Source organism: Chlorocebus sabaeus, chromosome 3, assembly GCF_047675955.1.
Source record: "Chlorocebus sabaeus isolate Y175 chromosome 3, mChlSab1.0.hap1, whole genome shotgun sequence".
Lineage (NCBI taxonomy): Eukaryota > Metazoa > Chordata > Mammalia > Primates > Cercopithecidae > Chlorocebus > Chlorocebus sabaeus.
The window spans coordinates 24,969,112-24,984,635 of NC_132906.1; the positions used below are offsets into that span (position 1 = coordinate 24,969,112).

Sequence of the window (15,524 nt, forward strand, 5' to 3'; positions counted from 1 at the left end):
CGAACGGGGAAGGGTCTGGGAGATGATAGGGCAAACTAGAGGAAAGAAATTGCTTATAGAAAGAATCAAACCTGAAGTTACTTGTTAGCAGCTCTAACAAAGCCGTTTAATTGAATAGGGACATTAGTGACATTTTATTCTAAAAATATGGTTTCCTCTTGGATATGTGTCAAAGGTGGGAAGGTTTGTAAATAGCACACTCCTCAACAATGAATAGGAAGAGGCATCTTAAATGTACAATAATTTGGTGGCATATATGAAGGTGTTTATATAAGCTAACACCCAATTTTTTATCAGGGAGGATCAGGGGGTTCTTGACTACCTTATAAAGAAGGCAGATCTGGGTAAGAAACTAGAGTGCGTCCCTTGTGGGCCACTTGTTTCTATGTGTCCCTTTCATGCTGGTTTTACAAGATTTTGCTCTCAGCCGCTGTTCCTCAACTTCTACACTGTCTCTCTGGACCATCTCGTCACCTTGTGGACTCAGGCACCCCATATATAATAATGACTTCGAAACCTGTAGCTCATGCCTCAAGTTCCCCCCTGTACCCCAGTAGTCAGATTTTATCTCCATGCCCCACAAATTTCTCTTTCTCTACATAGCTAAACTGATAACTATCAACTTCTTAAACTTCTTAAACTGCTCCTGTGTTCTCCGTGGTATTCAGTGATGCTACCATCTACCCAGTCATTCCTGCTGGAAATCAGGATGTCATCTTGACTTTTCTCCACGACTAGTTATAAATCCTGCACATTTTATGACAGAAAAAAAATTTATAATTTTTTCTCTTAACCAGTAGTTGCCAAAGTAATCTGATGTTGAACTGACAACATGAGATTTGCCCAGTTAATTTGGGGTCCAGACGTGTATTTATTGAATGCTCCCAATGTGATTCTGCATATTTAGGAAGTACTACCTTGAGCCATTTCTAAAAACCATAATTAAAATGAGGATGGGAACCAGCAGGCAGCTTGGTCACCTAGCAAGGTAAGCTGACATCCACAGATATTTTGGAGTGAACTCCTTGCTCTGGGAAATTCTTTATCTTAGTTTGTATAATACTTTAGATGTATTTTTCTGTGAATACAGCTGCATGTTTTCAGAACATATGAGTATGGTCTACCTAGCTACTGAACACACTAACTAGTTCAACAGATATACATTGTGTACCCATGGACTGGGGACATGATGGCAGTAAGAAAGATGCAGTTCTTGCCTCAACAGTCTCACAGTCTAATGGAACATACCATGCTTTTTTCTTCTTTTTTAAGGTGCAAAGTGATCTAACATTACAGAGTAATGGGAGCCAGTATTCTCCAAATGAGGTAAGTTTCTTGAAGATTCATGGAAGGTGAGGTGTTTCTTGATGGCTGGATTGGAATATCTTTTACAGCAATATATAATCTAAGACTTGTGATTAATTAATTGAGTCTTTGGGGGAATCTGTTAACTCTCATTGGCTATCATAGCTTTATCTGGTCTTATTCATAATTAAATATTTATTTTTATGAGATATGTTTTTAAAAACCGAATGTGGGAACATCTTTACAACATAATGACGATCACTTAAATAGGCAACATTTAGAATGTCTTGTTCTCCATAAATGATTCAGTGTGTGATTCAGTATTACTGAGTATTACTGAGTTCAGTATTATCTGTTTCCTCATCAGATGTGCCCTCTTTTGGATATAAGTGGATGTATGTGTGTGTGTGCATGCACCCATGCACACACCTTGGTGCAAGAGGATTGCCAGTGTCACATAATTGTAAAATGTTCTTAAAATGGGCAAAACAAACTGAGTGGGTCACTCTAAAACAACATTCTGTTGATTATGCCAGTTAACATCTTTACAAGGTGATTTTTTTTTTTAGCCAGGACTTCATCACACAGCAGCAAATGTGAAAAGGGAGTAGTTTTGTTACAATCCTTGAACATCGAAAACCATACGTAGTTCTTCTTCTGTTTTCTTCTTTTGTTCTTTTATTTTTTTCCTAATTTCCTTTCCTTCCAACACCACAGATTAGAGAGAACTCCCCTGCAGTCTCTCCTACCACACACAGCACAGCTCCATTTGGCCTGAAGCCTCGATCAGGTAAATGAAAACCTCAGCCCGTTCTTACACTCAATAACTCATTGCTTTCTCTTGAGCCTTTTAAGTGTATGCATTATCAATGTGCACATCCTTGTCAGTTCTGCTGAGCTGAAATGCTGGCATCTACAGCTAGGGGAGGCCAGAGTTTGTAGCTTTGTTTTCAGTGAATCAGCTAAGTCTGTGTTATCAGTAGTGGATCACCTATCTTCCTTTGAATCAGAGCAAAGAAAGAAAAGGTGGGAGCATGTAAGCGGGGACGAAATACTCTATTGATTTTTTTTTACCTAAGGAAGATTAAAATAGCTGCCCTTTGGCCCCAGAGGTTCCTGGTGCTCGACTGAGTTAAGGGGCAGCCTGCCTCTGGAAAAGTGACTCCTTTCTGAGACATCCTCATTTGCTTTCTGAGTCTGGTAGGTTCTGTGTGTTTACCCACATAACAGAGTAGTCATTTCAAGGCTTGCATGAGTGGTCAGGAGTTACTTTTTAAAAAGTCTTTTGAGAAAGCATTCTGCTTATATTACCAATTTTATTTTAATTTGTTATGAGTTTATTCACAAAAGTAAACTATAACAATATACAAAATAATGGTTGCTTTTGAAAAGAAAGCACTCTGTATAGAAAAATTTGATTCTTCTGATTTCTCCATTTATTTGAAGTTCTGTTGCTAATCTTCCTTCTTTTAGGTCTTTCTTTGTTTTAATATTTTTGACGCTTTGGTATTTAGTCTACACTTATTACTCATGCTTTTAAGCAAGTGCTAATAAAGAATTCAGACACTTTTAAGAGCTGGTAGGGAACTCAGATGTTCTTGAATTCTCTAGCAAAGCATTTTGACAACAGTAGAGGTCATACATGTGTATATTTTGCAAAAAGGCACCCATAGGAAAAACAAAGATGATTCTTTAATAAAGGAAATCTTTTTCATTCTTGGGGCAGGTTGATTGATGGGTGACAATTGGCCAGGTGTAATGGTTTCCTGGCAGTTTGAATGGGCCGTAGGAAAAAAGCCATTTGAAAAAGTGCTTGAGTGTGACAAGGGTTAGTGAGTGTTTTATGGAGAGCCAAATTTTACATGAAATAAAACTCAAAGGGCTGGTCTTCTCATGTTTGGAACTAAGCAAATGTGATCAGTTCTGGGCTGAGGCCCTTGGCTGGGTTTTCATTTCCATGGTCTCAGGTGTGTCCTGGGAGGAATGGAGGTGAGTCCAGGCACACCGCATCTGTGCCTTCAGTGACGACCCGCCAGGAGACTTACTTTACACACTGAGGACCTCATGTTGAGCTGCAGACTGTCTCCTAATCCTCACAGTCAGTTTTACACAATTTAAAAGTATGGTATAATTGAGCAAATCAAAGTTGAATGGATCTTCAAAGAATAATATTCTGTTGAATGTATAACTTGCAATTGTAGAATTATTTTGGTGACTTTTTTATTCTTTTTATAGAGTCCAAACTGAACTTATTACAGTTAGGGTTTACGTTGTACTGGGGCTGTTAAACCATTTCACATTCTTTGTAGCAGTGAAAAATAAATGGAGCTTTTATTTTGAATAGCAGAAAACGAAGTTAATTTCCTCTCCAAGCTTCCAGCCTTTCTATAATGCTGACTAACCAATGTGGAAATTGTTCTTGTTGTTGAAAGCTCTATGGAGTTTGGTTGCTGTAAATAATGCTATTTACCTTCAGGATCATCAAGTGACATGTTGGAACTTTATAAAAGTTGCATTATGTATGGAGATTTTTTTCATTTGATTTAATAATTTTAAAATATTATATATGCTTAAATGTATTTTTCACATTTTCTGGAAAGTAATATATACAGTAATCTTAACTCGAAAGCATATAGTTTTAAAAGATAGAAACCATTTTTGATCAAGTAGCTTTAGAATGCTTAAAGCCAATTAATTTTTATTTTGAAAGTGTGTGGATTTATGTGATTTCTGTGTTATAAATAAAAACAGACTGCTTAAATTAGCAAGTTGAAATAAGAACTTAGAGTAGGCTGACAGTTTCTTTCATTTCTTTCTGGGTTTTCCTCCCAAACGAAGACAACTGCACATACCCAAATATTTATGTCTAGAACTATATCCATTTATTTTACTGACCCTGCCTTATGATTGAATAAAAAATAATATAGATATTTCCTAAATATGAAATTGCCATATGGATATTTAGTGCAAAAGTAAGAGTTGTTATCATTTCATAAGTGACCAACTCAGAAGTTCTTGAAATTGATTGATCTCTGTTGGTTAATTGGATTTGTTGTTAAATAAACTGTACTAGTCTCCAACACTTTTTGTCTTTTGTTTTTTAACTGAGCAATATTGAAAACAGTATTGAGAGGTATGTCCAGGATTGAGAAAAGAATTAGCTAGATTCAGCTATCTATAAAGCATGCCAATAGACCTACAGATGTCCTTAAAAAGAAATTTGACATTGTTTTGGAGGAAAAAAATGGCTAATGGTAAATGACGATTCTATAATAGTTTTATTTCTAAATAATAGATATATTTACACATATTAAGTTTTATTCTATGTCACCAATATTTTTGTGTGTGAATCGCATTTTGTTAGTTTTTTAGAAAGTCTTTGAGAAAGGTATCTGGCAGGTCTTTTGCCTTTTTATCTACCTAACCTTTGGGTACTCTTTCTTTCCTCTGACCTGATTCATTAGTACTCTAAGTCTGTGGGCTTGCAGAACTGTTAAGATTAACAATATGAACTGCATGCAAAGTGTATGATTGATGGGTACTAACACTCAGTTTTTATCATTCTTTTTATTCCATGCACCATCTTTCATTCTTCTCCTATATTGTGCATTTGAAATTAAACCCCATATAAATGAAATCCACTCTTCATTTCCATGCAAACCCTATGCCATTTGTGAAATGCTGCTGCCCCTTTGGTTTTTCCTGGTCCTTGTGCAACTGTACGCGGACTGGCTCTCTGGCTCCCCTGCAGACCCAGCCCTCATTCTTCCTCCTATCTCCTTCAACACACTTACACAGGCACAGACATGGGACAGCTCTAGCTACAGTGTTCCATCTGAAGGAGACAGTGACAATGGTAGGTGGCTTTGTACCTATTCTCCAATGTTCTCATTAATAAGCCAATGCGTATACTGAACATTCGTCTCTGTGCAGCTGAAGATAGAGTATATTCACCTGCATGCTTGGTACGAGAAATAATGTATAAGCCTGGAAAGTAAAGTCCAGAAAAGTGCATGTGGATTGTTCTCTAGCAGTTTGTCAAACTCCAGTTTAATTAACTTGACTATTCTGGATTTGGGGAAGGCTTTATAATACTTTCTTCTCTACCCTTTTCTGCTTGAGTTTTTTTGGTTTGTTTGCTTGTTTACAAAGATTTGGGGTTTGCACATTTGGATTTATCTTTGCTTGTTCCTGCATCTGAACTAAATGGTTTTAGAGTTTGATATTTTATTATTCATGCTTACCGTGTAATCTAAGGTAATTAAAATGTAGCATGACTGATCCTAGAGTATTACATTGAAAATAATGTTAATGTGGAGAAATTTCTAAAAATGAAGATAAATCATTTGCCTTCTTTTTTCCAAATTATTGGCATGTTTTGACTTTTGATACCTTCTTCAGTAGAAGTTCATCTTTTTGACATTCGAGGATAGTAACTTGGCCTGAGAATCAAATGTGTAAATAAAAAATCGAGGATACTCAGCTAGTATTCATGTGGATATCTTTTAATTTTAAATCTTATGTAGCCTAAGAGATTACAATAAAATGTAATTATTTAGATCTACACGCCACGTATGTCTTCATCTCCATTCTAGTCTAATTTCATTCTAGTTTTTGAAATCTTCAAATTTTAAACATTTTACTTCAGAATACAAAGTGATTGCAGTCAATTTAAATGAAACAGAGAATGTGGTTTATAGGGAAGAGTAGTGAGGTACAAGGTATAGCCACAATGCAGATACAATGGGAAGATACGTTTTCTGATAATATTTCTCTTTTCATCTAAGTATGTTATATGTAATACCTAGAAATATATATATTTAAGACACTTGCTGTGATTTCTGGTTAAAAATCAACCAAAAATGCTTCTACAATTCCCTTATGGAGAAGGACAATGTGTACTTTGGGAGAGTAGTTATAAAAGGAATTTAATATTTCATAGATTTCTAAATGTTTAAACTGAAAATAAATAGGATTAAAAAACAAGAGTTATGAAACAAATGGCTCTCCTTATACCATCCGGTTTTAAATTTTGGAAGTTGAAGAGGGCTAAATGGAAACTTTCTTGGTAAACTTTTTCTTAAGTTTTTTTTCTAATGGAGAGGAGGCATTTTTGTTTTTCAGAAAGTATAGCTATTTATGGGCCTAATGTTGTTTAAAGGAAATAAAGCCTAAAATGAAAGATTTATGTGTGGTTTGGTATTTCCTTAGGAATGATATCTGAAACCAAAGGACTTTTTTTTAAAAAAAGCTGGGAAACGATTAGACTTCTTATGTAGCAGTAGAATTACTATCTTTGTAGATGAACAGGCTAAAACCAGAAAGGTGAGGTGAGCCGCCTGGGCCACACTGTGGGGTTGAGGTGGAGGTGAAGCCGCACCAGGGTTCCTAACTGTGGAATCATCTCTGCTGCATCTACATTCAGGCTGCCTTCATTTGATTAAAAATCCTTAAATTTCCATAGAAAATAATCATTGTGGAAATCTTTCTAAAAATAAAATAACCTTGCAATAGTTATTAAATTATTTTTTCTATGAGTAAGAATTCCAGCAATTCACATGCAGCTGTTATGCTGTACCACAATAATAATAAAGCCATCGTTTTCAATACTCATGGTTCAGTCGATCACATCAGATGTTTGAAGATTGTCATTTTTTCCTATTTGCAATTTGTCTCTATTATGCCCTGGGCAACAGAAAATTTTCTGTACAGCAATAGTCTTTACAAATATTCGTTTAGCTTCCCAGATCTGACTTTTATGTTTATCTTCATTCTCTTTGTTCTTAACTTTGACCTGTGATTGGAATACATTTTCTAATGGTTTTTTTTTTTGTTTTTTTTTTTTTTTAAGTTAAGCTGCACTGTATGTTCACAAGTCTGTGAGCTAATGTTGGGAAAGGAACACAGACTATTTTTTATGTTGTTCTTACTGGTTCCTCTTAAGCAGAAGATCCTACTCAGGGGCCTGTCTTGGCATTTCAAAGCTGATTACGTCAGTTTTATTTCCTCATATTTTCTCCATTATTCAATATTGGCTGCTATCTTTGTAAATAACCTTTATAAATAAACATCATCTTATTACCAGCTCAACCTAACAGAATCTAACTTGACTTTTATTTATACTTTTTAGTTATTATTTTTGGTAAAGTTGTCCTTTTTTTTTTTACCTTGCTCACTTTCTTGCTTTATATAAAATTATCCTTTTATTTAAATTCTTTCAAATATTTTATTCCTATTCTATCTCATTTTAAATTCCCCATTTCTCTAAAACTTATTCTTCAAACAGATTTTTTTAAATTGGCAACCTGGGTAGAAGGTCCTTGGGAGTCTGAGTTCTCAAAGTCCTCAAAGTTCTGCCCCATGAGGTGGATGAAGGAGGATGTAGAAGTTTGTGTGTAGGGTTGTCCGGGCCCCGCCTGGAGCTGGATGGGACGGCTTTAACCTCTGTTTTTAACCTGATGGTTTAACTTCTGCTTTTCCCCCTGCTGTTGTGTCCTCTTACTGAATCTTTCCTCTTCACTTCACTTTGAAGTTAAAAACCATTTCTATCTTCTTGGGGGTAATTTTTGCTCTTTCATTTGCAGTGAATTTGTAGGTGCTACTTTATACTTATTGAAAATTAATCTTTAAGTTATCACCAGAGAATGGATGAATGGAGCAGTTTACATTAGTCTCTGAAGTAACCGTGTATCTTGTACCACTTCGCAGATATTTTCCTTAATTTTTTACAGTAGTCTTGCACTATAGGTATTATTTTTCCCATTAGAAAAATGAAGAAACTAAGGATATAAGAGGCATTTTAGTGGCTGTCAACTCTGGTTTTATATTAGAATCACCTGGGCATTTTGTAAAACTATAGCCACTTAGGCCCCATAGTCAGAAATGCTCATTTATTTGGTGTAGCATTGAATCTAAGCACTGGTCATTTGTTTTACTTCTTTTTATGTGATGTTATGTGGTGTTCAAGTAAGGTTGAAAGTCACTGGGTTAAGTAAATTGTCTAAGACCATAGAGAAGAAATGTGAGCATTTTGAGGACACAGAATGTGTCCAGTTCAATTTTAGGCACCAGAAGGGAATGAATGAATCAGCTAGTGAGAGTTCTGATTCACAGTAGCCTGGATCTAAAGCTCTTGGTATTTTTTCAAAGCCAAGATATTGCTGCCTTTGAGTTTGTCTATCTTAAACATCATGTCCAGTTCAGGTTCTTAACTTCCAAGGAGAAGTTGAGAGCTAAATTTTAAAACTTCATGTTTCCACAGAGAAGGAATCTCCTCTCATTGAGTTAAATTTAGGTATAAATATTTTTTATGTGAAGAGTGCATTTCATGCAATAATTAAATGAGAAAGTGCATTTGGGCAATTTTTAGAGCGCAGGGCTTTCTTTGTTTGCTTAACTCAAAGATGTTCTCACAACAAGTATGTAAATGGTTTCTTGTACACATCCTTAAATATCTGCTGAGTGCCTATTATGTGCTACACACGATGCTCATCACTATGGATGCAGCTCTGAAAGAGACAGCTAAAATCTCTCTGCTTTCATGTAACATTTATTTCAGAGTCTAATGCATTCAGACCTGGAAACTAAGTTTAGGAGATTATTCATAAGAGGAAAAACTCAGGTGACTGATTATCAGGATAGAATAATCTTTGCAAGGACGCTGTCCAAATAGACTGAGCTTTAAATGAGGGAGTGTTTGAAACACTTGTTTCATTTACTCATTCAGCAAACTCATTCTGCCCCACTCACTGCGTTGTGGGGCAGGAGTAGAGGGTAGAAGTTGGAAACAGACATAAACGTTTACAGATCCATAATGGAGCGAAATATCACTCTATTGTAAGACAGAAAGTGGTGAGTGCCATGGAAGAGACACAGATAAAAGAATTTGATATGCTCACAGAAGACAGAGATTACTCCCAGCTCAGAGATGAGGATGAAGAAAAGAGTGAAGGAAAAAGCAGAAAATAATGGAAAGATCAGTGGAATTTGACCTATATCTGTGAGGATGAATTTGATATTCTACATAAGCATTTCATTATACCCTGCAGATTCCATGCTTAATCTCTTCTGCTAAATAAATTACGTATATTTGCAAATCTTTTCTGTTCTTTAAATGTTACTTATGCTGGATGCAGTGGCTCATGCCTGAATTCCCAGGACTTTGGGAGGCTGAGGCAGGTGGGTCACTTGAGGTCAGGAGTTCAAGACCAGCCTGGTCAACCTGGTGAAACCCTGTCTCTACTAAAAATACAAAATTTAGCCAGGCGTGGTAGTGGGCACCTATAATCCCAGCTATTTGAGGGACTGAGGCAGGAGAATCACTTGAACCTGTGAGGCGGAGTTTGCAGCAAGCCGAGATCATGCCACTGCACTCCAGCCTGGGCGACAGAGTGAGACTCCATCTCAAAACAAAATAAAAATAAATGTTATTTATACAACATACAGTAAATTAAACTATAGGCTTAATTTAAGCGGAACTTATTTTTTTCCTTCATCTTAAATTGCCTACCTTGGCCAGATGCCATGGCTCACACCTGTAATCGCAGCACTTTGGGAGTCTGAGGCAGGTAGGTCACTTGAGTCCAGGAGTTCCAGACCAGCCTGGGCAACATGGCAAAACCCCACCTCTACTAAAAATACAAAACTTAGCCAGGCATGGTGGTGTAGGCCTGTGATCCCGGCTACTCAGGAGACTGAGATGGGAGAATCACGTGAGCCAGGTGGTTGAGGTTGCAGTGAGCTGAGATCGTACCACTGCCCTCCAGCCTGGGCAACAGAGTGAGACTGGGTCCCTCCACCTGCCCCCCCACCCCCCAAAACCAATCACCACCTCTTCATCTCTTTCAACACACTCATAACACACACTCGCTCTGCTCTCTCACCCATCTTTTTTCTTATTTACACTTCAACAGTCACAGGAGCATTTGACTTGAAAAGATTTACTCATAGTGGGGGCTGCTTCTTAATATTGTCTCATGGCCTCAAGTTAAACTTTTATTCCTCTGGATTAAGTAAGGGAGCTCTTGAAATTTAGTGATATGAAATTAAGGAAAAGCAGAATAATTCTTTTGTAGATCAATTTCCTGAAGCCTGGACCCAGACTGGTCACTGGATTTATTATTTAAATAGGACTTGAAAGAAAAGAAAAAACTGTAGGTAATTTAATCACAGGTACTTTAATGGTTCCAGTAAAGCTATTCTGTTGTAACAAACCCAGCAAAATAAGCAAGCACTTTTGTACTTGGTAGATTTATTATGAGCCTGAAGAGATTGCCTTAAACTCTCTTATATGTCATAGTAATGAATACATTTAGAAAACTAATAGTGATATAGTCATTATTTCTGATAATTTTATGTATATTTGAAGTGTTCATTTTAAAAAATACAGTTCAATTGGTTTTTAAAACACTTTCATTGCTTAACATTCATAGAGCAAATGCCCACGCATGCATGCTACATTTTTAAGATACAAAGGAATGCAAAATCTAAAAATGATGCCAGGAAAGTAAAACCCAGACACCATCTCGTTATCCTGGTATCTCACATAGGGCTCTAATAAGGCAATGTGGTGTTGAACAAAAGCTCATGGTTCATTTCACTTCCTGATAGTTTCATATTCAGATCGAAATCTGCCAATAAAAACATATTGAAAATATTATTAGATAAGATTACCCCCCAGAAAAAAGGCAAAGGAAAATAACAGCTCCAAAGAAAACATTTGATTTGTTCAAACGGTGTTGAGGCGCCCCTTGCTGGCATATATATGTATTATCCAACTCTATCTGCATTTCTTGACCTTTTTTTGGGTAAATTTGGTGGTGCAAATTAGTTCTAGATTTTACATTTTTGTATATTTCTGTTTTGGTTTTGCTTCAAATGGTGTAAAATGTGATGCATTCTCCAGTTTCTTCCATGCGTCCTAATTTGTCAGAGTTTTCCTCAGTTCCCTTTCCTCTGTGAACTTGTCATCTTTCCCTGCCTGGTCACTCTGTCCTTTTACTGACCTTGGCTTTACATTTTAGACAATTGGTTCTACGTCCTGTGAGGTTTGGGTTGTGTGGGACTTGGTAACAGTCCTCCTGTGACTGCCTGTGGTGTCCTTTGCCTGTGACTTCCCTCAGTGGCTTCCAGGAGAGGCCCCAGGCCACAAGCTGACTCCTCTCTGAGATTCCAGAAGGCGACAGGCCTTGTGTACCTTAAATCATCCTCTTTCTCCATTAACTCTAAGTCGACGATTTAAGATATGTCAACTTTCCCATCTTCCATAGAGCATCAGAATGCGAATTCAAGTATCTTAGAACTAATTTAGAAAGAAAATACTGAGATGTGAGAAGGAGAATGCATGTTCAAAGGCACAAATGGAAATTAAAATATTATAGTTAGGTGAGCACAGGACTTTTGGTTACACCGAGTGGACTCAAGTCTTTGTATCCAAACTATTCCATTTGTAAATCATATTTAATTTCTAGGAATCTGAAATATTGAAATAGTTTCTAAAGTGGTCCATAGGAAATGTATGTCAGGATAGAATAAAAATTACACGTTCTTTCTTATTCAGCGTCGTTTAAATGATCATGATTGAAACTTCTGCAATTGCAATACGCCATGCAGCCTTCGATGTGGTGTGGATTTCTAACATTGGAGTTCTCTGCCCAGAATTTTCTGAGAGACTTTCCCTCTCTACCTCAATCTGAAAGTCTATGGGATGGGGGAACCAAGGCTCTGAACAGCTCTTTCTTCCATCTTATGTGCAAGGATAAAAATCTCTAGGAAGAAAAAAATTCAAGTTTAAATCTGCCCTGGGCTTTGTATCATTAAAAAATTAATTAAAACTCTTGCTTTAGTCATTCTCCAATACACAGAACATGATTTACCTTCTTGATCGGTCTCTACAAGATGTTTTCCTTCAGAGGGAAGGGCATGTGTTTGCTCAGCTCATTTCAGAGGGAGCATCGCTGTTACTGTTCTTGGAGGTCATAACTTCAAGAACCTGAAGCCAATGATGAGCTCTTCAGCTACTTCTAATCTTGACAAGCTTCCTAAAAGGAGTCCTTGCTCGTCTCCAAAGAGCTGACTTTTTCGATCGTCTGTCAGTGACAGTCTAGAAGGCAGAATTTTTCCACCGCACCCTCAAATATGTAATCATCACTTAGTTCTTAACTCAGGCTTATGAAAAACTTGATGCCAACAAAAACATTAACTTGTGCTTTTTTAAATACATACAACAGTTCTAGAACCTTATTGGAAATAAATTATCTGAATTTAATGAAAGGATTGAGTGTAAATAAAAACTTAGAATGAAAACAGTGGGAAGATGAGTGAAGTAGGACATCTGTCAGACCAGTGACTTGGAACGGTCCCATTGACCCAGACCTTACCCTGGGTTCAGTTTATTATCACTGAAAAATACAGCTTGTTAGTCCACTCAACCTGGTATAATGTAAAATATAGTCTCTTTTAAAATACTTGAGGCAGGTTTTTCTTGTGGATTTGGAATTTCTTTGTTTCTTTGAGTGGTAAATGAATTGTTTTGGATAAATTAAAATACTGTTTGATTTTAATATGAATAGCCCTATGTGACAAGGCACTACATGAAGGCATTTTTCCCTTTCTATTATAGTGTTTCTAAGACCTCAGAGAAATTTGGAATCTATAGACCCACAGTTTACAATCCGGAGGAAAATGGAGCAGATGAGAGAAGAGAAAGAGCTGGTGGAACAACTTCGTGAGGTACCCAAGAAATGTTATGTAACTAAAGGAGAATTTTCAGAATTTAAGCAAAATTCTATATTTTTAAGAAATAGACTTTGAAACATTGCGAGCAGTCCTAATTTCAAATCTAGCCAGGTCATTGACTGACTGCTGGATGTTGGGCAAGCCACTTAACCATGCTGAGTCTGTTTCTTTATGTACTAAAAAAATGGTTTGGCCAGGCACATTGTCTCATGCCTGTAATCGCAGAACTTTGGGAGGTGGAGGCAGGCTAATCACTTAAGTCCAGGAGTTCGAGACCAGTATGGGCAACATGGTGAACCCCATCTCTACTAAAAATACAAAAATTAGCTGGGCGTGGTGGCGTGTGCCTGTAATCCCAGCTACTCGGGAGGCTGAGGTGAGAGGATCCGTTGAGCCCAGAAATGAGAGGCTGCAGTGATTTATGATTGTACCACTTCAGTTCAGCCTGGGTGACAACAGTGAGACCTTGTCTCTTAGAGAAAAAAAAACATGGTTCTAATTGACCTTAGTGGAGTTTTGTGAGGAATATATGAGATAGTAGTAAATAAAAAATAATACATACATATAAATGCTGGCACTATTTCAATTCAGGCATAGTTTAATGCCCTGTCATTTATTTACTTAATAATATTAAATTGTGTGTGTGTGTGTGTGTGTGTATTTTTTTGAGGCAAAGTCTCACTCTGTCACCCGGCTGGAGTGCAGTTGCATGATCTCAGCTCACTGCAACCTGTGCTTTCTGGGCTCAAGTGATCCTCCCACCTCAGCCTCCTGAGTAATTGAGATTACAGGTGTGCACCACCACACTCAGCTAATTTTTTGTATTTTTAGTAGAAAAGTGTTGGGATTACAGGCATAAGCCACCACACCCAGCCCAATTTTTAATTTTTAAGAGACAGGGCCTCTGTCTGTTGCCCAGACTAGAGTGCAATGGTATGATCATAGCTCACTGCAGCCTTGAACTTTTGGGCTGAAGTGATCCTCTGGCCTCAGCCTCCCAAGTAGCTTGGCATAAATTACAGGCACATGCCACTGTGCCCGGCAATATTACATTAATTTTAAAATGTTTGTAGTTATCCTCACTTTGTACCCCAAACCGACCAGAGATTTTAACTCAGTTATCTAATAGTCAAATCATTTGAGTTTCTACCAAAGAGGAAGTCTTGTACTGGGTGTCACTGAAGCTTAAACTTGGAGATGGCGGGGACCATGGCTGTCTTATTCCTTGTCGTATTTCTTAGTTCCCAGTGGGCACTCTGTAGGTATTTGTCTACCTGCATGGTCTTTTTGTCAGGTTAGGAAGATCATACCTAAATATATGGAAGGTTAAATAACAGTATAGGAGTCAATCACCAAGGAAGAAAACATTGGTATTAGCTATTAAAGACAGCACATTGTGAATTGCTGCATGAGTTTTTAATGTTCAAAAAGAAGTGTCATAACTATGAACTAAAAGAGTCTAAGAAAGCTTCTTGACTAATAGTAGAACAACCATTCAATGCTGCAATCCCGTGGCTGGGTATATACCCAGAGAAAAATAAATTGTTCTACCAAAAAGACACCTGCACTCATATGTCCATCACAGCACTATTCACAGAAACAAAGACTTGGGATCAACCCAGGCTCCCATCAACAGTGGATTGGATAAAGAAAATGTGGTACATATACACCATGCAATACTACACAGCCATAAAAAAGAAGGAAATCATGTCTTTTGCAGCAACATGGATGCAACTGGAGGCCACTATCCTAAGCAAATTAATACAGAAACGGAAAACCAAATACCACGTTCTCATTTATAAGGGGGAGTTAAACACTGGATATCCACGGACACAAAGATGGAAACAACAAACTCTGGGAATTCCAAAAGGGGAGAGACAGGGGGTGAGGGTTGAAAAACTACCTATTGGGTACTATGTTCACTGCTTAGGTGACAGAATTATTAGAAGCCTAAACCTCAATATCACACAATACACCCATGTAACAAACCTGCACATATACCCCCTGAATCTAAAATAAATTTTTTCAAAAAAGAAAGAGAGATTCTTGGAGGAGATAGATTCGATGTTAAATCTTCTTTCATTAGCAAATATGTATTGACTCATTACATATTTGACTGTCTCATTGTTCTGAGACACTGAGAACACTGTCACTCTCTACCAGGCTGTATTCTAGGTAATGGATGTAGGAGAGAACAAAAAGGTCGCTGCTGTTCTAAAGCTTATAATCTATTGGGGAGAGATAGTAAATAAGACGGAAACAAATACACAGTTTCAGAGAGCTATGAGTTCTACAAATGAGCAGTGAGCCCTAGAAACAAAATTCAGATTAAATTAAATTAGGATAGGTCAGCCTCTTTGTTAGAGCAGATGATACTTTTTATATGGTTTAGCAAAGAGTCAGGAGGAAGTAATTTTAAAAAGAAAACAAAAACGACTCTTACCACCACTTGAAGCCACTGTGGTGATTCAGCAAACACAAAG

At 37.2% G+C, this 15,524-nt stretch overlaps 1 protein-coding gene across 6 annotated transcripts in view; it reads left to right on the forward strand.

Annotated features, from left to right (window-relative positions):
• Positions 1 to 15,524, forward strand: part of LRCH1 (leucine rich repeats and calponin homology domain containing 1) — a 202,430-nt gene that overhangs the window by 159,387 nt on the left and 27,519 nt on the right. For 3 of the 6 annotated variants that reach the window (XM_037986704.2, XM_007960361.3, XM_073014003.1), the window contains 4 exons: positions 1,273 to 1,326; positions 2,023 to 2,095; positions 5,057 to 5,161; positions 12,926 to 13,035. In XM_037986704.2, the coding sequence (XP_037842632.2) occupies positions 1,273 to 1,326; positions 2,023 to 2,095; positions 5,057 to 5,161; positions 12,926 to 13,035 (342 nt within the window). The remainder of the gene's footprint in view (positions 1 to 1,272; positions 1,327 to 2,022; positions 2,096 to 5,056; positions 5,162 to 12,925; positions 13,036 to 15,524) is intronic. The other 3 variants (XM_007960367.3, XM_007960365.3, XM_073014014.1) reach the window with 1 other exon arrangement.